A 24,494-nucleotide genomic window follows, 5' to 3' on the forward strand; every position below is an offset into this window, starting at 1 on the left:
CAATGAGATCCCAGTGGAGACTGAGTAGTTTCCCTCGTCCAAGGGTGCAAAAAAACTCACCCATCCTAGTGGGACATCCCATTGCAAATTCTAGTAGGTAACTTCTTTCCCAGGCATCATGGGGATTGGTGGTCTCAGCGGCAGAGCAGCAGCTGGTCCACGGTTAGAGCTGGGGTCGTGACTGTTCCCATACCTTTGTGGTGTTGGGTGTCTCAGTATGGGTCCCCAGTCTGGTATATGAGGCAACAGGCTCCACTAGTTGATCATTCAAATGTGTTAAAGCCTGGTGTAGTACTTTAGTCTACCTGGCCAAGGTGGTTTTGGCTGTTAGTAATTTAAACTGCTGCTTTAATATTTCATTTCTTTCCCTTCCAACCCTGTCCATCAATGAATGAATGAATGGGTAAAGAAGATGTGGTATATATTACAATGGACTACTGATCAGACATAAAATCTTGCCAATTTTAATGACAAGGATAGATCGTGAAGGTATTTTGCTAAGTAAACTAAGTCAGATGGAGAAAGACAAACATCAGATGATTTCACTCATATGTGGAATATCAAAAGAAACAGCAAATGAACAAATAAAATGAAAACAAACTCATAGATACAGACACCAAAGTGGCAGTCACCAGAGAGGGAGTGGGGGGGAGGCAAAATGGGTAAAGGGGGTCAATTGTACGGTGACAGATGAAAGGAAAACTAGAATTTTGGCAGTGAGAGTGCTGTAGGGCAGTGGTCCCCAACCCCCAGGCCGCAGACCGGTACCGGTCCGTGGACCATTTGGTACTGGTCCGCAGAGAAAGAATAAATAACTTACATTATTTCTGTTTTATTTATATTTAAGTCTGAACGATATTTTATTTTTAAAAAATGACCAGATTCCCTCTGTTACATCCGTCTAAGACTCACTCTTGACACTTGTCTCGTAAGTTTGACAATTATATTTAAAAATACCACAGTTTTTACGCCGGTCGCCTAATTTTATTTTGTGCATTTATCCGTCCCACCCTAAAGGCCGGCCCGTGAAAATATTTTCTGACATTAAACTGATCCATGGCCCAAAAAAGGTTGGGGACCACTGCTGTAGTGTACACAGGGGTTGAATTATAATGTTGCACACCTGCAAAATAATATAAAATAAAATAAAAATTATAAAAATTCAAACCCACTAAATGTCACTGAATTGTACACTTAAAATGGTTAATTGTATGTTATGTGAATTTCACCAACACGAGAAAAATAATTCAAAGTAAAAAAAAAACAACCTATTTTAAAAGAAACAAAATACAACCACATATCAATTATCTTTCTTGATTATAAGGACTGGGTTTTAAAATTTGTAGATGTATAGAAACAATTATTTTTAAATACGGAAGGGATTTTGCTATGCGTGTGCTGATATGCTATTCTTAGTAGTGCAGGTGGAGAATTTTGTGTTTTATAGATCAATAACCGGTGTTCAATGAGGTAAAGTGTCTTTGCCAAGTATATATAGGTACTATTGTTATACAAGCAAATCTTGTTTTATTGTACTTCTTTTAATTGTGTTTCAGGGATATCCCATCTTTTACAAATGGAAGGTAAAACCCTCCACCTGCAAAAAAAAAAAAAGTAAAAAACAAATTACAACTTGCTGAAGCCTCACATGATGGCTAGCATTTTTTAGCAATATTTTTAAGGTATGTACATTGTTTTTTAAAACATAATGCTATGACACACTAAATAGACTACAGTATGGTATATATACAATGTTTATATGCATTGGAAAACCAAACCAATTGTGTGGCTTGGTTTATTGCAATATTTGCTGTATTGTGTTAGTCTAAAACCAAACCCACAATACTTGTATCTCTGAGATATGCCTGTATGTTTTGTCACATATATACCAAGTTTCTAGACTTGATAATTTGTCAATGTTATAAAAATTTCATAAAGTATATGACACAATTATAATTATATTTATCGGGCACCTACAATGTGCCAGCTATTAATTTTCACTCTTTATGAGTAGTAAACCATTTAAACTTTGTGACAACCCTACAAATAATTTCTAGAATTATTCCTGTTTAGTGAATGAGGAAGCAGAGGCTGAAACCAATTAGATAACTTTTCCAAGGTTTTTCTTACAGCCAGTAAGTGGCAGAGACAGGATTTAATTCTAGGCAGCTTATCCCCCAGATCCTGAGACGCCTGATCCTGAGCCTTGAAGCCTCAGCCTCCATGCTGTACGAAGCCCGTATTGACCTTGTCTGAGCTGGGAGTGAGTGAGGCAGAAGTCACTGGTTCATTCTCAGTCTGGGCAGGCAGGTGCCCACTTCCCCCGTGACTCCTGGGGACTTCTCCAGTTTCGGAGGGGCTTCAGGGAATCCCCAGCCAAATAAAGTCGTGTGGAATGGACCTGAGAATACTGTTGAAGAGCAGTGGAAAGCCCCAGACATGGAGAGATTTGAAAGACTCTAGCAATATCCTTTTGTTCGTGGTGGCAGAATGGCATCAGGTATTAACCTGGGTTCCGCAAGCTCAGTTCCTGAGTTGTGGCTCAGAGAAGAATTCAGAGCCAAGACTCAAATTATAAAAGTTTATTTAGAAAGTCACGGAGGTGGAAGAAGTGAGTCATAGAAGAAATGGGCTCAGGAAACAAGTTACAGCAAAAGAAAGGTCCTTGGAGCTTAGGAGAGAACCAGACAGACAGGGAGAAAGAGAGAGGGGGAGAGAGAGAGTGTGAATGAATGCTGGGGGGGAGGGAATTGGGGAAGGGAGGCACAGTGTGCTCCACTGGGTCCTTCGCCCTGAGGGCTTTTCTCTGAGGTCTCGGGAGAGAACCTCAACAGAATATTCATCCACTTTCCTTGTGTGTCTCTTCAGGGTCTCAGTCTCGCACCAGGGTGTAATTAGGCACTGCAGCTGGTCCTGAAGTCAGCCATAGTGTCCTTTTACCTAGTTTTGCTACTTCTCTGGGCCTGGAGCTGAAACACAGCCGAGACCTAGATGTCATCTCCAGGGGTAAATGCTTAAGGGAGTGGTCAGAGAAGGGGTTTGTAGTCTTGCCGGTCGCTAGGCACCCAGGTATCTCCGCCCTGGTGACCCCCTGGCATCTGGCCCATCGTTCCTGCTCTGCTCATGTCCATCTAACTGCCTACTCCACCTTCCTGTCTCTTCTGCCAGAACTAGTCAAAGTTAGTTCACAGAGAATGCAGCAGGTCAAGACGAAAGTGGATACATGTCCTTTGAAGGAATACAGATCCAGCTGTGCAAGACCACACTGCCCAGGTCTACCAGGCCTCCCAAGAGTCCTGAGGGGAGTGGAGTGTGCATGGTGAAGATCAGTTTTGAGGGAACAGGCTTACGTGAGAAGTTGCTTGTCACGCATGCCTTCTTATCTTTCATGCTGAATACTTTAGATCTTCAAAGAAGATCTTAAACAAAAAAAAGAAGCCTTTCTGGAAAAATAAGACACATTAAAGTTGTATTGGTTTGGTTGGGCTTTGTTTTGTTTCATTGCAAAAACTCCTTTATGTATGACACTTTGCCACACAATCTAGAAAACTGCTGTTAAAACTATTTGGATTAGTTTCCCAGGGCTGTTATATAACAGTACAATGAACTTGGTGCCTTACGCAATAAAAATTTATTCTTAGTTTTTGGAGGAAACTCCATGCTGTCTTCACAGCGGCTGTACCGGTTTACATTCCCACCAGCAGCGCCCCAGGGCTTCCTTCTCTCCACATCCACGGCCAACACTCGTTATTTCTTGTCATAACTGTCCCCTCCTTCTCTCAATGGGCCCACCCTTTGCCTACTGTGAGGTTAGGTACCTCTGGAGGCATGGACTCCACTTGTAATTCAGGGATGGAACACCTGTCCAAAGCTAAACTAGTCAATTTATTACTATCCCTGGCCAGAATGATGAGTTCAGGAAAAGTCTGGAATTTGAGCATTCAAGTATATAGCCCAGGGGTCCCCAAACTACGGTCCGTGGGCCTCATGCGGCCCCCTGAGGCCATTTATCCGGCCCCTGCCGCACTTCTGGAAGGGGCACCTCTTTCATTGGTGGTCAGTGAGAGGAGCACATTGACCATCTCATTAACCAAAAGCAGGCCCATAGTTCCATTGAAATACTGGTCAGTTTGTTGATTTAAATTTACTTGTTCTTTATTTTAAATATTGTATTTGTTCCCATTTTGTTTTTGTGTTTTTTTTACTTTAAAATAAGATATGTGCAGTGTGCAGAGGGATTTGTTCATAGTTTTTTTTTATAGTCCGGCCCTCCAATGGTCTGAGGGACAGTAAACTGGCCCTCTGTGTAAAAAGTTTGGGGACCCCTGATAGCCTCTGGAACACGTGGCAGCCTTCAGGAAATGGAGGCAACTCTGAGGAATTAGATATAAAAAATTAAAGAGAAGAACAAAGTCGTGGTCACGTATTTGAGTCGTGGATCACGAAGCAACAAGACAGAAGTACATGGGCTGGTCAGTGACACGAACCAGACAGCGGAGATCTCAAGATTCTTTCTCGTTTCTTCTCGCAGTTGAAGTAATGCAGACTTAGGGTAGGGAAGAAGAAAACCTGCCCAGGGCACAAAGACACATTCAACAAATATTTGCGGCGTGCCTACATGTACCAGCACTATGCTAAAAAAAAATGGAGTAAAATAGTCTCTCCCTTCAAGCTTCTCTTACGTAGGAAGGGAAAGTTCCCCACCGGCCTGGCCCACATCAGTTTGGCATTCCACCTGGACCCTTTTGTCCACCCTGAACAGGATAAATATAGATTTCACGCAAACGGCTTGGTCAGGAGGAATTTCTGTAAGTTTTCTGTAGAACAGATACAGTTTGGACATTTATTAACCACATATATGCAGTAACTTCTATCCTTTGGGCAACATAATCTCTCATTACAAAAAAAAAAAATTAAGCCACGACTCCAATTTCGAGCACAAATTTAACATTATCTCTCGAAACAGCAATACTGTTTCAAGGAAGCTGTTACTAAAGATACCCACATGAAAATTACAGGGTAGTTTGAATTAAATCCTTTTAAGGTTTATGTGCCATGCTCTACTGATAATTCAAGGTTCAGTGGAAATCTGAAACAGAAAATATTCAGCAGACCAGGCTGAGGAACAAAGAAAAATGTGCCATTCTGGGTACAGCATTTGGTGTACAAATAAATGCCATGTTCACTTCAGTGCTTACCATGGCAGAGGTAAGCCAGCTGGTGTTGATTATTAACGTGCTGGGCATATAAAATTGCTTTTCAGCGTTCCCACAAACAGTCTAACACTGAAGGATTTCAGCAGTTTGGAGCTGGTCAGAAGAAATTACACTACTGAAGGCTCATAAAAGTCAGTGTTATGCTGTGCACACTTGGAAAAAATGAGCTAGCTATAATGAATGCTAATTGGAATTTTAAAAATCAGAGGCTGGGTGGAAACACAGAGGTTCAGTAGAAGTCTACACATGTATGATTATTGGAAACTTAAAGATGGACATGTGCACAGAGTGAGAACCAATTTTTGCCTCGGTAATTGCCTAAGGTCCTGTGTCTGCAGCTGAAGCTGGCTTTTGTATGAATTAGAAATGATACCTTAGAATGGAAAGGGCCTGCTCTGGCTGGGTGGCTCAGTTGGTTAGAGCGTCATCCCGAAGCACAGAGGTTCCCGGTTTGATTCTCGGTCAGGGCACATAAGGAGCAGAGTCATGTTCCTATCTCTCTCTCTCTCTCTCCCTTCCTCTCTCTCTCTAAAAAGAATCAATAAAATATACATTTTTAGAAAAATGGAAAAGGACCTTAAATATCTTTTAAATTACTCAGATGTAGGACAAACTCCTCATTTATAGAGTATGGGTAAGCTGAATAACTACAAATACAACTTTCATGAAAGCATGAGGCAACCCTAATAGGCAAAGAACAAGTATGAGATCATTTTACAGACTTTGAACATCAAAGAGACTTTCTGTATGGTGATACCTATATCTATATCTATTTTTGTGTCTATAGTTGACCCTGGAACAACACAGATTTGAACTGAGTGGGTCTACTTACACACAGATTTTTTTTCCAATAAATGCTATAAATCTATTTTCTCTTTTCCCTTATTTTCTTAATAACATTTTCTTTGACCAGCTTTGTTTATTGTAAGAATAAGGTATATAGTATACCTAAAACATACAAAATGTGTTCATCAAATATGTTGTCAGCATAGCTTCTGGTCAATAGCAGGCTATTAGTAAAGTTTTAGGGGAGTCAAAAGTTATACTCAGATGTTCCACTGTGTGGGTTTTAGTGCCCTTAACCCCCATGTTTTTCAAGGGACTAATGAGATATCTATTTCTATTTTTATCTATCTAGAAATATATATATTCTAAAAATTAAAGCACTCCTTCCAGAAATACAGAAACTACAACTGTTACGCCCAAATTTTGACTATAAAGAATGACTATTAGGACACAATACAGGCCTTTTATGTTGCTCTGACGCATTTGAAAGGCATGCCCTGTGGATGGCTCTTTGGTGACAGTATCCAGACAGTTTCACCTACCTTCCCACTAGAAACATTTTCAGGAGTTCTGGCTTGGGTAGGGTTGTAGTTTACATCTCATAGCATTTGTAGTGAGAAAGCTTACTGGCTTAGCTAGTGAATAAACTCACAGCTATGGTCTCATTTTAAAAATACTTTTATCAATTAAATCCATCAAACTTTTTCCAGAGATTTGATACAGAAGTGTGAATAACCAGCTCAAATATAATTAGCACATTTAACATAATCAAGTGCTCCTAAGACAAATGAATAATCCCTACAGCCTTCTTCTACTGTACCTACCCATAAAAATATATAAATATTATTTTTTCATTCATCACCTATTTGTCATTCAACAACCATAGTTGAGTGCTCACTGTCATGGAATCTGGAGCTCCGTTGGTACATTGTTTTCCTTATTCATTGTGACCTTACTTTTTAAAATCATTTTTATATCTCCTCAGTGCTTTATATGGTCTGATGATAGATCCTACTAGGGCTATTAGAAACTAATATTTTTTTTAAGCAAGAGAGAGAGGGACAGAGAGACAGATAGAACAAGGGACAGATAGGGACAGACAGATAGGGACAGGAAGAGAGATGAGAAGCATCAACTCTTCGTTGCAGCACCTTAGTTGCTCATTGATTGCTTTCTCGTATGTGCCTTGACCAAGGGGCTCCAGCGAAGCCAGTGACCTTTTGCTCAAGCCAGTGACCTTGGGATCATGTCTATGATCCTGCACTCAAGCCGGCGACCCTGGGGTTTCAAACCTAGGTCCTTTGCATCCGAGGCCAATGGTCTGTCCACTGAGCCACCACCTGATCAGGCGGACAAAAAATATTTTAAAAATATTTATAGTGTGTTGAATACTAAACTACATGATGAACTAGATCAGTTCAAATCATTGTCTTTGCTTAATAATACTGTATCATCTAAAGTTCGAGTTAACCTAGCAAACAGACACAAGTAATAGGAGATGTTCAAGCAACACTGATGAAGATAGGACTGTGATCCCTCATTAGAAAGGGCAGAATCCTGGAATAGACAGTGTTGAACCAGAACTAGAGCCTAGTCTGCTAATGAGAGCTTGAACAGAAGAGGAAGGCTGAGGAGGTGAACCCAACAAACTCTTTGATGCTATGGTCCACACACCCCCAAATTACTTTATTTTGCCCCCATTTTAATGGGATGAAACATTTCTGGTTTGAAGGCCATTGCATTTGTGAGGAGACATGGAGGTCTTAAGGATATGATTCTTAAAAACTGCAGGATAGGCCTGACCTGTGGTGGTGCAGTGGATAAAGAGTCGACCTGGAATGCTGAGGTCGCCGGTTCAATACCCTGGGCTTGCCCGGTCAAGGCACATATAGGAGTTGATGCTTCCTGCTCCTCCCCCTCTTCTCTCTCTCTCTCCCTCTCCCCCCCCCCTCTAAAATGAATAAATAAATAAATAAATTTTAAAAATCACCAAAAAAAAAAAAAAGCTGCAGGATAGAAAGTTAATAAGGAAGACTGGGGTGAAGATTAACAATGGGGGACAGCAGATAGGAAACAAGGGAAGTGGAGATGTGGGGTGATTCTGCGCTAACACAGATCAAAGGCACAGAGCTTCAAAGGGCCGTTGGTAGCAGGCCCTTTCTGGAGTGTGAGAGGAGATGGATTCTTCCATTTCTTGAGTTCCTACCAACACTCCTCACCCTTTCCCACTTTTCACTGTTTCCAACTGAGTGTGTGTGATGCATGCATGACATGTGAGGAAAGTGACTTACCTGGGGAACCGGGAAAGAATGGAAATAAGAAGCCAGTAACATTTAGAACAAGTTGTCATCTCTCTGAAGTAGGTCAATGGTTGGCTGCCAGATTGGTCACTACTCTACTGGTCACTCTAGACACTGACACAGTTGGTGAACAAAAATGTCCAGATTCTCAATAATGTTGTTTCTTCACACCCTCGCCTTGGAAAAGAATGTACCTCAGATAGCTTCACAATTAGTCCACGCAATATTCTTTCTTTCTAATATCTTTACGTTGCTAGTCTTGGAGAGATGAAAAGAATCAGAACAGGGAATAAAGACCTCTCCACTCACAAAGGGATTCATTTTCAGCTCTGAGTATTACAAACTAAGAAGGAAAGGAAAATTATTGGTGGTTATGGGTTCCATATACATACACACTGCTGTCAGATTTCTTTTCATCATGCCCAGGGTTGAATCCAGCATCTCTCTATTCTATTCAACTTTTACTCATTGCCAAAAGCACTATTCCCTACCACCCCCCTCCCAAATTAGTTTGGTATTTCTTGAGAAAAGGAACTCCAAGATCAAATAAGTTTAGGAAATTAGTTCAGCCATATTTCTTACACAGAACCTTAAAAGACTCACCTGAAACATGAATTTCCAAGGAGTGGGGCATTTATAAAACTTTTAAAATGAAAATATTCCCTTACCCTTATGATCCTCTCACTGCTACTCATCTCTCCCCCCTAAAAAAAACCCATCTAGAACTTTTCATGGCATTAGAATTCTGTGAGGACAGTTTTGGAAATCATGACCTATCCTACGAAGAGTCTGGATACAGGTATCAGATCTGAGTGTAATTCCCTGTGTTACTACTTACTAGCTGAGTAATATTAAAAAAAAAAAAAGGAAGAAGAAAGAAAGAAATAAGAAAGCGAGAGAGAGAGAGAGGAATGAAGGAAGGATGGAAGGGAGGAAGGAAGGAAGGAAGGAAGGAAGGAAGGAAGGAAGGAAGGAAGGAAGGAGAAAAAGAGAAAGAAAAAGAAAAGAAAGGAAGGAGGTAGAGAGGGTGGGAAGGAAGGAAGGAAGGAAGGAAGGAAAATTTTCTTATGCCTGTTTGCTTATTGGTGAAATGAGATTACCCTCCTAGAGTTGTGAAGATTGAGATAACAATCACAGGATTTAGAACTTTCCAGCTTTGTGAAGACAGCAGGAGTGAAAGAGTGAAGGACCCTATAAACCATAAGTTATTAAAAGTGACAGAAAGGTTTTACATAGGAATGAGTGGTTTGAATTCTCCTGCCTGTTGCTAGGGCTGGTAATATCCCCGAGGCTCATCATGCTTTGCTCTTATCTGAACACATATAAATCCTGTGTATCACTCATTGTTCCTGCTCAAAAGACTCTCAATAACATCCCATCTACACTGTCACTGGCAGTTTGCAGTAATCTCTCTGTGTAAACTCTATGTTCTTTTTTCTTTAACACTTAACCACTCTCTACTACAGATCAAAGTTTCTTATGAGCTGCTGTGTTTATTTCCCTAGCTAGCATCCTGTGCGTGTATGGTCCACATCTTATCATGTTCATCACTTTAGAGTTCACAAAGTGGCGTTCTAATTACAACATCACTGTAAAAAAAAAAGTTTATGTTCTCCCAAGTTAGCAGGAATCTACAAGTTCAGAGCTCTTTCCAAAAGTAATTTCTATCTGAGCATCATCTGCTGCCCTCCTGTGTTTGATACATATATAATTTTATACCAGAACAAAAAAGAATACCTGACTCAATTAAACTTATTTACTTTCAGCTCCTTTTTTAAAAATATTTTTTTAGTTATTGATTTTGAAGAGAGAGAGAGAAATATCGGTTTGTCATTCCACTTATTTATGCATTCATTGGTTGACTCCTGTTTGTGCCCTGACTGAGATTGAACTCACTACCTTGGTGTAACAGGATGATGCTCTAATCAACTGAGTTACCTGGCCAGGGCTTACTTTCAGATTGTTTCTATTTTATTTTATTCTTTCAGCGAGAGAGACAGGCAGACAGGAAAAAGAGAGATGATAAAAAGCTAACGTGACCAATCTTCCTCCTTTAGGGAGGACAGTCCTTCTTTTGTAAGTTTCGTCCTCCCTCAAAAAGTGTCCTCCTACATGTCTTCCTTTTTTGATATTGGAAGACTAATCTGTAAATGTCCATATTTGATTGATGCAGAGTGGATCCACTGCATGTGATGTGACATATTTGTATCTAAATGAGTACTTTTTCTTACAAAAAAATACTCATTAAAAAATTAATAGGCATGTAAGCATAATTACAATATAAAATATTACAAATGTTTTTATTATGCATTTATCATATGATAGTGTATTATTGTTGCAATGAATAAAATGTTTCTTTTACTTATGATATTGTTTTCTTCAATTAATTTTTGTTCTCTATTTCATTGTAAAAAAGTTGGTCACCTTATAAAAAGCATCAACTCATAGTTATGTCACTTTAGTTGTTCATTGATTGCTTCTCATATGTGCCTTGACCAGGGGGCTCAAGCTGAAGCAGTGACCCCTTGCTCAAGCCAGTGACCTTGGGCTATTGCCAGCAACCTTGGGCTTCAAGCCAGCAACATTTGGGCTCAAGCGAGCAACCATGGGATCATGTTGATGATCCCACACTCAAGTCAGCCATCCTGTGTTCAAGCAGATGAGCCTGCCCTCAAGCCAGTGACCTCGGGTTTTTGAACCTGGGACATCAGCGTCCCAGGTCAATGCTCTATCCACTGCACCATCATCAGTTAAGCTCAAAGTCTTGAATGTTTTATTTTTATCCACACAAATTATTATTCTTTCCATTAAAATCATCTTTATTCAAACTATTTCAAGTTACATTTTTGCTTAATTATATAAGAACTTTCCTATTGGTCTGATATTCCTTAAGTATAACTTTTAATATTTCGGGTTTTTTTATTTGAGACAATAACTGATTTCGGATTATTCTAAAATGGTTTTTACATACTAGACCTGTTTGTGGAAAAGTTTGTTTGTTTGTTTATTTATTTGTTGTAATTTTTGTGGGTGCAGCACAGAGTGCATTCCTAGCAGCTGTGGCTGATGCAATGCTGTGAGAATACTCCAGCTCCCAGAAGCCTCCTGGGCACACCCAGGAAGGAAGTTCGCCCTCTATAAGAGAGTGACTTAGTGCCAACCACACAGCTCCTTGATCTTTTCAGCCATTGGCTTTGAGGAACATGCTGTAACATCCTATTGGCTGAACCCATGTATATAAGCTAGTTTACTTCCTGAATAAAGTGGATCTGCGTCACTGAACCTGGTCCCTGGAGTTGGGTCTTTGCGTCTCCATTGTCCTCACCCCCAGCAGGACTTGTCCACAAATTTTTATTTATTGACTTTAGTGAGAGAGGAAGGGAGGGGGAAGAGAGACAGGAACATCGATCTGTTCCTGTACGTCCTCTGACCTGGGGTGGAAGCAGCAACCTCTGTGCTTCAGGCTGATGCTCTAACCAACAAAGCTATCTGGCCAGGGTTGGCCAACAGTATATTTCAGAATTTGTACTTTGGAACTAGAAGGACTAAACTGGTTCAAATCCTGGTTTAGTCACATAGAAATTGTGTGACCTTGATCAAATTTTTTTTCTGAACTTGTATCCTCTGTAAAAACAAAGACAATACTTCCTGAACATCACATAAGATAAAACACTTAGCACACCATGAAAGCTATCAATGTTAGCTAGTATTGCTATTTTGAAAGCATGTTTTGAAATACATCTTTTCTTTGGTATTACCTATTTTGATGAAGTTGAAGACTAAGAACACAAATTAGCATGGACCCAGCATAGTCTCTGGATTTCCTCCTATCTTTCCATATTCGGCAATCAACAGTTACTAACCACTTGTGATGTGCCAGACACTGCTCTCGATACCTGAAACGCAGTAGGTAATAAAACAGATCAAAATCCTTGCCCTTGTGAAAGTTAACAATATAATTTCTAGCCAGTTCATGGAGGTCTTTCTTTAAGTTACTCTCTTCCTTCTAAATTCTTGCAGTTCTTATTGTCCATGTTACTCATTTGATTCTTCATATAATCTACTCCATACTATATATCCATGCCTTCCTATCTCCGGTGCAGGTTGCCATCTCTCCTGTCTACTGCTACAGCCTCCATTTAGGGACAGAGCTCACTCTCATGGCCCCCTGTATGCCTTTATCAAGTTTTACAAGGATGGGGTTTTATAGCTTGACTCTCATTTCTCCTACTGTTTAAGGTAAGAAGGGAAACAGCATTTGTATTGATAATTTTATTTAACTGCCAACAACTATAATCTCTTTTACTCTACACCTCAGTCTATTCTCAGCATAATGGCCAGAGGGATTCTCTGAAACAGAAGTTCAGTTTTCTCTTTTCTTTTCTCCTTCCTTCCTTCCTTCCTTCCTTCCTTCCTTCCTTCCTTCCTTCCTTCCTTCCTTCCTTCCTTTTTTTATTTTTATTTTTTGTATTTTTCTGAAGCTGGAAACGGGGAGAGACAGTCAGACAGACTCCCGCATGCGCCCGACCGGGATCCACCCGGCACGCCCACCAGGGGGCGATGCTCTGCCGCGACCAGAGCCACTCTAGCGCCTGGGGCAGAGGCCAAGGAGCCATCCCCAGCGCCCGGGCCATCTTTGCTCCAATGGAACCTTGGCTGTGGGAGGGGAAGAGAGAGACAGAGAGGAAGGAGGGGGGGGGATGGAGAAGCAAATGGGCACTTCTCCTATGTGCCCTGGCCGGGAATCAAACCCGGGTCCCCCCCGGCCCCCCCCCCCCCCCCCGTACGCCAGTCTGACGCTCTACCGCTGAGCCAACCAGCCAGGGCCCCTTCCTTCCTTCTTTCTTTCTTTCCTTCCTTCTTTTCTTCCCCTCCCTCCCTTCTTTCCTTCTGTTTTCCTTTTCCTTCCTTCCATCCTTCCTCCCTCCCTCTATCCCTGCTTCCTTCCCTCCCTCTCTCCCACCCTCCCTTTCCTCCCTTCCCTCCCTCTCTCCCACCCTCCCTTTCTTCCCTTCCCTCCCTTCCCTCCCTCCCTTCTATCTCTCCCTTCCTCCAATTCCTCTCACTCCTTCTTTCCTTTCTTTTTAAAAAGACTTTATTTTCCCAGGGCCTTAAGCCAGTGACCCCAGCATTCTAGGTCAACACTCTATCCACTACACCACCACAGGTCAGTCCCAGTTGTTTTTCTTGAAGTGATGTCCCGTTTCATTCATTTTTTGGAGAAAGTGTCTGTCAAATACTTAAGTGTAAATAACCATACAGGGGTGAGCAAAAGTAGGTTTACATTTGTTCGTATGGAAAAGGACATGCAGTCTATGATTATTACAATAGCTTTTTTAACGCAAAAGAATGTCACCATGTAAACCTACTTTCATCTACCCCCATAGTTTAAATCACTATCATCATTCTATTCTTTATTATTGTTTTTTTTCACCCCAAATAACAATGGTGGGAAAGAAATTTCAGGAAATCCATGAAGTCAACACTATTTTCTTAATACTAAGATTTTACTTGCCAATTCCATTATAAATGTATTTATATAAATATAAATGCATTAACCTTTGTACAGATGGCAACAAAGCAACCATGAATAAAACTATCAGCACCTAGCACAAAGGCAATGGCACCAGACCACTAGTAGTCATTGGATTCTCCACGGCCATAAACTTCTTAGTGGCACAAAGACAACCAAAAGTCAGCTGTTTCACTTAACAGTGTTTTGTTTAGTTTTACTTTGGGAAAATATTTATTAAAGCTGGGGACAATGAAAAAGGGAAGAGCTTAGAATATAAGAAGCAGTAGAGGAGCCCAGCCAGGGCTGCCTTTGCCCTCCGGGAAGCCAGGGCAAAGGGGTCTTGGAGACAGGTTCAAGGGTTAGTCCGGGATGAGCTGAGCCCAGCCAGGGCTGCCTTTGCCCTCCGGGAAGCCAGGGCAAAGGGGTCTTGGAGACAGGTTCAAGGGTTAGTCCGGGATGAGCTGCCGCTGCCCATTGCACCCTGGGTTGCAAGCCTCCTGAGGACCCCTGGAGTTTAGGAGATACATGCCTGTGCGGGGTAGCAGGTGGGAACGAGAGATGGGGGAAGCTAGCTAACGGTGTGGGCAGACTCCCATGAGGGAGAGTGCACCTTATAAACCAGGAGTCTCAAACTCGCGGCCCGCGGGCCGCATGCGGCCTGCCGAACAATTTTGTGCAGCCCGCAGACTAATCCACGAAGTTGAAAATATTTTGGATAAAATTAAGTAAGCCTAGGGGCCTACTTGTATTTTTCATTTCTCTAGCATCCTAGCTAGATATTAGCTTAGTTAACAGCAGTTGTGATGCGAACTACAGTTTCTGGTCATTTTGTGACACTGAGTAAACTGCATGTACGATTGTGCTTGTTGTATTGATTTTTTTTTTTTTTTTAACTGCAGTGAGAAAAGTGTTGCGTAACAGCTGCCTTTTGTAGACCTAGTGCGGCCTGCCGAATGGCTGTGATCTTGCTCTGCGGCCCACATGCTGAGTTGAGTTTGAGACCCCTGTTATAAACGTTCTTGATGAAGCAGTCATAATTATTCATTTTATGAAATCTTAGCTGGAGAACGCATCTTTTTAAAATTTTCGTGGGACAAAATTGGTACTATGCAAAAAGTGTTTCTGCTGTCACCAAAGTGGTTTTTCTCAAAGGAAAGCATTATTTAAGTTGAAAACTGAACTTTTTCTTTTCCTCAAGTAACACCATTTTTTCTTGAAAGAAATACAAACTATAATCAGAATTAAATATTTAGCAGACATTTTATTGAAATGAAACTAATTGGGCCTGTGACTTCAAGAAGATCACAGATAGTGAAATAAAAGACAGGATAAACAAAAGGGACTATATCAAACTAAAAAGCTTCTGCACAGCTAAAGACAATAAGAACAGAATAAAAAGACAAACTACACAATGGGAGAATGTATTTGACAATACGTCTGATAAGGGGTTAATAACCAAAATTTATAAAGAACTTGTAAAAAAATTAAAAAAAAAAAAAAAAAAAAAAAAAGAACTTGTAAAACTCAATACCAGGAAGACAAACAATCCAATCCAAAAATGGGCAAAAGAAATGAATAGACACTTCTCCAAAAAGGACATACAGATGACCAATAGGCATATGAAAAAATGCTGAACATCACTAATCATTAAAGAAATGCAAATTAAAACCACAATGAGATATCACCTCACACCAGTCAGAATGGTGCTCATCAACAAAACAACACAGAATAAGTGCTGGCAAGGATGTGGAGAAAAGGGAACCCTCCTGCACTGCTGGTGGGAATGCAGACTGGTGCAGCCACTGTGGAAAACCGTATGGAGATTCCTCAAAAAATTAAAAATCAAACTGCCTTTTGACCCAGCTATCCCACTTTTAGGAATATACCCCAAGATCACCATAGCACTGTTTGAAAAGAAGAAATGCACCCCCATGTTTATGGCAGCATTGTTCACAATAGCGAAGATCTGGAAACAGCCCAGTGTCTGTCAGTGGACAAGTGGATTAAAAAGCTTTGGTACATATATACTATGGAATACTACTCAGCCATAAGAAATGATGACATTGGATCATTTACAACAACATGGATGGACCTTGATAACATTATACTGAGCAAAATAAGTAAATCAGAAAAAAACTAAGAACTGTATGATTCCATACAGAGGCGGGACATAAAAATGAGATTCAGAGACATGGACAAGAGTGTGGTGGTTACAGGGGTGGGGGGGAGGAGAGGGGCACAAAGAAAACCAGTTAGAAGGTGACGGAAGACAATTGGACTTTGGGTGATGGGAATGCAGCATAATCAAATGTCAAAATAGCATAGAGATGTTTTCCCTGAACATATGTACCCTGATTTATCAATGTCACCCCACTAAAATTAATTAAAAAAAAATTTAGGCTCCCAATTTAAAAAGCAAGAAAATAAAAATTGTGCTAGTAAATTAAAAAAAAAAGAAAAAAAAAGAAAATCACAGATAGTACATACTTGCTACCAGTGATCAAATCTAGGCTATCAAGCAAAAACTTAAAATTGTGAAAAACTTAACTCTATGAATTTTTCAACTCTCAATGCAATTAAGACCTTTCCTGATGAGATCAGTGGTGATATTAATAAATGTGACTTTGATATATATGACATGTCCACATTTGGAAAGCCTGTATAATTCAGTTAGCCAGTGATTTTCAAATGACTGAAGCACAATGTTGCAAAATCGTGTATGGGTAAAAGACCCATTCAAAGTTTAAGACAGAGGAATAAATTTTAATGTTAACAGAGAATGAAAATTTCAGCGGTCAAATTCCATGTTGTAACAAAATTAAGTATTATTTCTTGCTGAGTTTTGCTGGAGTATTGAAGATTCACAATTATTTGATGTTATTAAAATATTTCTCCTTTACTACATATTTAAATGAATTAGAATTTTTTCATACATCAACCATAACTTCATATCCCAGTAACTTGAATGCAGAAGCAGATAGAAGAATCCAATTGATTTTTATTAAACTAGACATTGAGGAAATCTGCAGGATTACTTTTTTACAGTTATTTTTTAATAATGTGTTTTCATTATCATGTAATGGCTTTATTAGTGTTATTTTATATAAATTAGTACATATTCTTAAGTTTCCTCAGTTTTAACTTCTAATTTGGTGAATATCAAGAGTTGTAAGGCTCTGTGAGGCCTTCAAGAATTTGTAAGAGCTCTGGCCGGTGGTGCAGTGGCTAAAGCATCATCCCAAGGCATCTAAGTTGCAGGTTTGATCCCAGGGTTGCTGGCTTGATTCCGGGGTTGCTCAACCTGAGGTCCCTGCTTGAGCCCCTAGGGCTCAACCTGGGGAGCATCTGCTCAACAGTTCAAGGTTCAAGCTCTGGTCAGGGCACAAGAAGCAGTCAATGGCACAACCAAGAGGAACAATGAGTTGATGCTTCTCTTTCTCTCTCTCTCTCAAGGAAAAAAAAAAAAGAATTTGTAAGAATGTAATGTAATCTCAAGACCTAAATGTTTGAGAACCGCTGATCTAAAAGATGATGGTTCTTACCAACTTAATTTTCCAATGGCTCCCAATCTCCCTCACGGGAGCTGGAAGTCCTTAGGCTGGTCTAACAGACTTTTATCCATTCCCTTTCCATTACTCTTTCCCTTGCTCACTCCCTCCAGCCACTCTCCTCCTTGCTGTTCCTGCAACAAACCAGACACTACTCCGGCGTTAAGTCCATCACGAAGCCATTTCCCCAGTTTCCTGTATGGCTATGTCCCTCACTTCCTTAAAGTCATTGCTCAAATATCACTATCTCAATAATCTAACATGAGCATCCTATTTAAAATCGCAACCCTACCTAGACCCATCCTCTAAGCCAGGGGTCTCAAACTCAACTCAGCATGTGGGCCGCAGAGCAAGATCACAGCTGTTCCGCGGGCTGCACTAGGTCTACAAAAGGCAACTGTTACGCAAAACTTTTGTGTCACAAAATGACCAGAAACTGTAGTTCGCATCACAACTGCTGTTAACTAAGCTAATATCTAGCTAGGATGCTAGAGAAATGAAAAATACAAGTAGGCCCCTAGGCTTACTTAATTTTATCCAAAATATTTTGAACTTCGTAGATTAGTCTGCGGGCCGCACAAAATTGTTCGGCAGGCCGCATGTGGCCCGCGGGCTGTGAGTTTGAGACCCCTGCTCTAAGCATATTCTAACATTTGCTTAAGTCTACAGTTGGTGTGGCCTCCCTCTGCCCCACTGGTATAACCCAAGTCAAAAAATGCCCAACATGTAGGGCTCAACAAATATTTGTTGAATGTTCAATTAATTAAAAAACTTTTGACAGCTGGCCATTTCTCATGACATGTCCACAAAGTCCCAATAGAATGGGAGATGTAAATTTCAAAGAGGGAAGGGCTATGAGAGAAAAGGTTTTTTTGAATGGGAGAAAATGATGGTGGGATACAATGATCAGAAACTTCAACACTGAAGTCATTATGGACCTGTTAAAGGCTTTTGGAAGACAGGGTGGGAGAATATTTTAAGGTTGTGCAATGGTGGATTTAAGTGTCTGGCAAAGAAAGCTTCCCACCCCCCACTCCCACTCCCCTATTTCGGCATCCTGTTCAGACTCCCAAGAAACTGTAGTGCCCAGAACCCTCCCTGGACCCCTTCCCCGGAACACAAGGAGCCCACACCAAGAGACCGAAAAACTTCTAAACTTTATGGAAAAATCAACGACGTCAATCAACTGGACACAAACGAGCTTCCGTATTCTCTCACTCCAGTGCCTTCTCCCCTAACGCTTGGTGGCTTTAGGGTCTCCACGGTCACAGCTCTCAGGGTTCCTGAGCATCTCCACAAAGCTGTGCTCCAAGGGTCGAGGGTCCACTTGAGGGGAGGTCAGGCGAGACGCCCGGAGTAAGCACTTCTGCACAGAGAAAGCACGAGAAGCAGGAGTTACGGAGAATCGGGCCACTTGGGACAGGGACACGCGGGAATGACGGCAAGTGGGAGGAAGACAGGGAGGGACAGGTGCTCTCCGGCAGAGTGCTGACATGGCAGGACCTCAGTTCTCCTCGGGCTTGTCGGCTGGCGGTCCGCAGGGCTGCAGCATCTTCTCCATCAGGTTGAAGCGGACTCGGGCTTTGCTCTCATTCTCCGCAATGGCGAAGTAGTTGAGAAGGTCGAAATGGCCCATGTAGGAGCAGTAGGAGTCGCGGTGCTGGTTCACCAGCCATTCCCACTTGGTGGTGTCGGCGTGGCCCGTGCCGATGTATTTGGACTGCAGGTGCTCCAGCTGGCTGTGGATGGTGTAGCGGTCCGTCATCGCGCCGCTTTCCTTATCGCTCTCAGGTCACAGGCCGCGGACGAGAAGGAGCTGCTCTAGAAGTCCACGAGGGACAGGGACCGCTCCACTAAAACGCCGGACCGGTGCCGTCGCTGGAGAATGACGTCACGGAGACGAAGCTGCGTTTCTTAGCGGTTCCGAGACTCAGAGACGGAACCGGAAGTGTATTCTGTCACGTATTGGAGTTGCCTAGGCGACGCTATAAATTGGCAACGCCTCTCCAAAGCCTTACCCCCTTTCAGAGAGCGTTGCATCATGGTCAATGTAGTGGCCCTTTTAGGGTTTTTTTTTTGCTTCCCTCCCCACACCTTTTAATTGAATTTATTGCGATGACAGGTTTCAAGTATACTAAACTATAACACCCCATTTGTATATTGTATTGTGTATTCAGCACCCCAAGTCTTCTCTCCCGGCCCCGTTCATCCCGGGCACACCAGTAGCCCTTGTTTTAACCGGGAGCGGTTGCATGCTGGGACTTGTGGTTTCCTCCCGCGTGCAGGCTTCTCGGATCCCTCCCTGCTCTTTAAGAGGCCTTGGGCGGCCTAATGGAGAGGACTGTCTGGGAGGCGGTTAACGTTTGGAGGCGGTTTGGGGCTGACGGGAAATGAGACCCTCGAGCGGGATACAAAGGGCAACTTGGAAACTGAACTCGGTATAAGTTTGACTTCGGAGTAATGTGGCTACACGCGGCCCCCTCGCAACTACCCTGAAGTCGGCAGACGCGAGTCTGGTGCAGGGAGAGTCGTGTCGGCGCCCGCGGGGCCGCGTCTCCTGCCTGCTGACCCAGGTCCATGCAGCGCGTGCCAACACGTCCGACCCCCACAGGGCGCCCTCCTAACCCGAGCGTCTGATTCTGCCGCCCCCCCTCCGCCCGCCCAGCCCGGGCGGCTCCGCGTTCCGTGCTGCTCCCCTCTCGGCTCTCAGCACAAGCTGTTCCCTCCGCGCGGAATGCCTTTGTACCCTTGGCAGACACTCCGCCTTTTAAGTCAGCTCGAAAGCATCTCCTTGAAATCGGCCGTGGCTTCCCCCGACAGATGTACATTCTCCTTCCTCTGCAGCTTGTATAGTTTTTTTGGTTTAACAACTTCCTTACGCGAGTACAAACTGCTTGAGAAAGTTCACTTTTTGGCTGTCTTTTCTCATATGCTGCTTTTATGATCACCTCATAGCCTGGCAGAGATTGTATTCTCAAAAAACATTTGATGAATGGGTGAACAACTGCATGACAGCCATGGAAGAAAGAATTGTTTACTGGGAGAAAGATAACTTTAAAATAGTTTTATTCTGATACAAAGTTGCACACTGTAGTTAATATTGTATTGAATGCTGGACATTTTTAAAGAGTACATTTCAGGTGTTCACACACACACAAAAGATAACTGTGAGGAAATGTATATGTTAATTACCTTGTAGTAATCATTTCCTTATGTTGTACACTTTAAATATAAACAATTTTTGTATTTTTAAAAGATCAAAAAAGAAAACAGGAATATTCTTTATGAGATCAAATGCCTATACCAAAAATGAATAAAAAAATTTAATTCTTTGGCTTAAATTTTGGTGTAACAAAAGTTTCAGTCCTAAAATGTAGAGACTATTATAAGGCATACCTGTGGATTCACCATCCACAGATATATCAAACCTTGCCATCTTGCCATTTTTCTTTCCTACTTTCTATTTTGTTTTGGTTTTTTTAAAAAATAAAGCTATGTAAACATATAATACTTAAAGTTCTCTGTTTCCCCTCCCTAATCTATCCACTTCAAAATACTATTTTGAATTTAGAGTTAATCATTCCTGAGCCTGTTTTTCTGATTGCTGATAATTTGTACATCCATAAACAATAGTGGTGGTGTTATGCACGTTTTAAAGCTATATATAAATGACATCCTGTATGCATTGTTATGAAAGTTGTTTTTTCCTCTCATTGTATCCGTGTTGACATATGTAACTTTAGTTCATTTTTATCATTGTATAGTATGCTACTGAATTAACACACCATCACATGTCCATTTTCTCATTAATGGACATTTAACTTCACATTTTTAACTGTAAGAAACAATGCTGCAAGAAATATTCTTGTACATTTATTCTTACACATGTGAAGAAATTTATTTGGAGAATATATAAAGGAATAAAGTTGAGATATAGAGATGAGGGTTTTCATGCTTTGTTAGATATTGACAAATTGCTCTCCAAATCAAGTATACCAATTAGCTCTTCCACCTGTAAAATGGTAATTCATTTTGATTCATATCCCTCCCAAAACTTGGTGTCCTCAGACATTTAAAAATTTTCAAATCAGATGAGTGGAATAGAATTTCATTGTGCCTTTAATTTGCATCTCGCTGCTTACTAGGGAGACTATTTTTTTTTAAAGTGTTTATTAGTCTATTATATTTCTGTTCTGTGAATTGTATATTCATATCCTTTAAACAAGTACATTTTCTTATTGGGAATTTAGAGGTTTTTTACCTTTTTTTTTTAGAAAATATATATTCAGGATGCTAGGCTTGTCAATTATAATACAATTAAAATCTTTTTATTTTTAATAATTTTTTAATTTATTGATTTTAAAGAGAAAGAGAGAGAAGGAAAGTAACATTGATTTGTTGTTTCACTTATTTATGCATTCACTGCTTGATTCTTATATGTTCCCTGACCGGGGATCGAACCTGCAACCTTGCCATGCCAGGATGATGCTCTAACCAACTGAGCTACCCGGCCAGGGCTATTATTATTTTTATATCTTCTATCTCCTTAGGAAACAGCACTGTTAAGTGTCTATTACATCCTGTGGAAAATTTCAATCTTAGGGCATAGCATTAAGAGCTCCCGGTTTTGGTCCCACAAGCTGTCTTTGAAATGACCTATATGAAAATCTTTTTTTCCGGTCTGTGGCTCATCTTTGCCCTTTCTTTATGGCATCATTTGTTGCACGGAAGTTAACTTTAAGGTCATCAAATATATCAGCCTTTCTTTATGTTTGCGCTTTTTGCATTTGGTTTAAAATATGAACTCAAGAAAAACCCTTTTCTATCCTTGGGCCATAAAAAAAGAGATTTTTCATCTTCCTTTAAACGTTTTAGGATTTTGGTTTTTCGTATTTATTGTTTTAATCCACCTGGAAGTTTTTGTCTTGTTTTGATTTTAATACTTTTCTATATGGTTAACCATGTAGATTAACCTGTGATAACCAATCATTCATTAAATAGTACATCCTTTCCCAAGTCGCCCTTAGTGCTTCTATTATATACGGATAGGTGTGTTTCTGGGTATTCTGTTCCATTCGTTTCTTAGTGTATGCTGACAGTAGTAACACAACATCTTAATTATTATATCTTTAAAATGGGTCTTGATATCTGACAGGGTGAAAGCCTATACAGTTTTCTTCTTTCATAAATGTCTTAACCTTTTTGATCCTTTGCTCTTCTACATGAATTTAGAATTGTCAGTAAAATCCTTATGGAAATTGTAATTGACTAGTCAGACAAAGCCATGAAAATGAATAGTACTCATCTATCATTAAGAATGATTCTAAGAATACCTGAGAATTCCTCAAACTGCACGGCCTCTGCAGCTGGATGGAAAATACATTTACATGTGTTAATTAAGAGCCAAGGTGTATGAGTTTACTTGGGCTCCTAAAATAAACTGCCACAGACCGAGGGACTAAAACAATAGAAATCAATTTCCTCACAGTTCTGGAGGCTAGAAGTATAAAACCAAGGTGATGGTGGGGTTGATTTCATTTTGAGGTCTCTCTCCTTGGCTTGCCGATGGCCACTTCTCTCTGTGTCTTCACATGATTTTTCCTCTGTGTAGGTCTGTGTTCTAACCTTTTCTTCTTATAAAGATGCCAGTCATACTGGATTAGTGTTCACCCATATGATCTCATTTTGAATTTATTACCTCGTTATAGGTTCTAGCTCCAAATGCAGTCACATTCTGAGGTATTAGAAGTTAGGACTTCAATGTATACATTTTGAGGTGATTCAATTCGCCTATGGAATATATAAACAAGAGAACTTGTTTCTTTTTACAAGTTTAAAATTTAGTTAACTAGGCTTGTGAAAATAATTTAGGCATGTAAAAACATTTTATTTGTTAAAACAGACAATTGCAATATTTATAAGGAAAACAAAATGTAGTACATTATCGTGTGATTTAAAATGGTTAAGAGATAAAATTTGAAGCGGAACTAAATTTTATCCAAAGGCCACTTAAAAGTGATTGTGAAAATTTGCAGATTCACAGATTAGAATTTTTAGCTGAATTCGACAGCTTAAGGAGAAAGGAAGTTTTCAGTTTTTAACTTTAATAAATTGCACATTAATATCATATTTAAAACCTAAATGAATCTCTGAATAGTACTTTCTGTATTCCCCCAAATGATCCTCAAAGACACCAACCCCCCCCCACAAAACATCAATTTTAATTGTAAATTACATTAAATTTATAGACTTATTTGGGGAGAATTGTCATCTTAACTATATTGACTTTTCTCACCTCTGTACATAGTGTATGATCCCATCTATTTATATCTCCTTTTTTTACTTTAAATACAGCTTGTATAATTTTCATATGGGTCTTACACATATTCTGTTAGATTTATTCCTCAGTATCTGCTATGTAGTATACTTAAAGATATTCCTTATGAGTTTTCAATTGTGACCTAGTAAGTAATATCACAATTTCTTTACACATATTGCCAGTAAAGAATTTTGGTCTGGAACCAGTGAACTTGTTGTCAAGACATGCCAGGACAGCTGTTACTGTTTCATGCTCCAAGCTATAACATTAAGTTAATCCTATTAGGTTGCTTCCATATAACTATCAAATGGTGTCTTAAAATTTGGCATTTGAGTGAGAAAAAATATGCAAGGAAAGATTCCATGGGAAAAGAGATAGAATTAAAGATTTATAGTAAAAATATGTTTTAGACAGAAAATTGTATATTGTCTTGTCTATTTTTTTTCAGTCAGGAAATGCAAGGCAACATTTTCTCTTTTGTCTTTCTTGTTCTTGTGCTGCTGGCTTTAACTTAAAAAAACAAGTCATTTAGTATTTTGAATAGTCAAGGCATTATTCAAAAGACAAAAGTATACAAAGGAATGCAGTTGCCAACATCTGCTCATTTCCTGTCCCATTGCTATGTGTAGCCTGTGTATTCTTCCAGAGATTTTTTAATGGATGAATAAGCAAGTAAAAATTTATATGATATTTTACTCCTTCTAATATTCAGATGGTAACAAAATGTTCAGCAAAGTTCTCTACTTTGTATTTTTGATGTTCTATTTTCTTTGACATATAATGGAGATGATCTCATATGAGTATATAAAG

General features: G+C 40.3%; 1 protein-coding gene and 1 non-coding gene across 2 annotated transcripts; both read right to left on the reverse strand.

The window, feature by feature from the left end:
• Positions 1 to 18,503: 18,503 nt before the first annotated feature.
• SF3B5 (splicing factor 3b subunit 5) lies at positions 18,504 to 19,263 on the reverse strand. Its single transcript, XM_066248345.1, has 2 exons — positions 18,869 to 19,263; positions 18,504 to 18,731 (listed from the first exon to the last, which is right to left on the reverse strand). Exon 1 carries the CDS (start codon positions 19,128 to 19,130, stop codon positions 18,870 to 18,872), a length of 261 nt encoding a protein of 86 aa, XP_066104442.1. The 5' UTR covers positions 19,131 to 19,263; the 3' UTR covers positions 18,504 to 18,731; position 18,869.
• Positions 19,264 to 21,899: 2,636 nt separating this feature from the next.
• On the reverse strand, positions 21,900 to 22,023 carry LOC136316528 (small nucleolar RNA SNORA25). The gene has a single exon (XR_010727758.1). It is a non-coding gene; the product is annotated as a small nucleolar RNA SNORA25 (small nucleolar RNA).
• Between the last annotated feature and the right edge of the window lie 2,471 nt (positions 22,024 to 24,494).

This window comes from Saccopteryx bilineata, chromosome 12 (genome assembly GCF_036850765.1).
Source record: "Saccopteryx bilineata isolate mSacBil1 chromosome 12, mSacBil1_pri_phased_curated, whole genome shotgun sequence".
In the NCBI taxonomy this organism is placed as follows: domain Eukaryota; kingdom Metazoa; phylum Chordata; class Mammalia; order Chiroptera; family Emballonuridae; genus Saccopteryx; species Saccopteryx bilineata.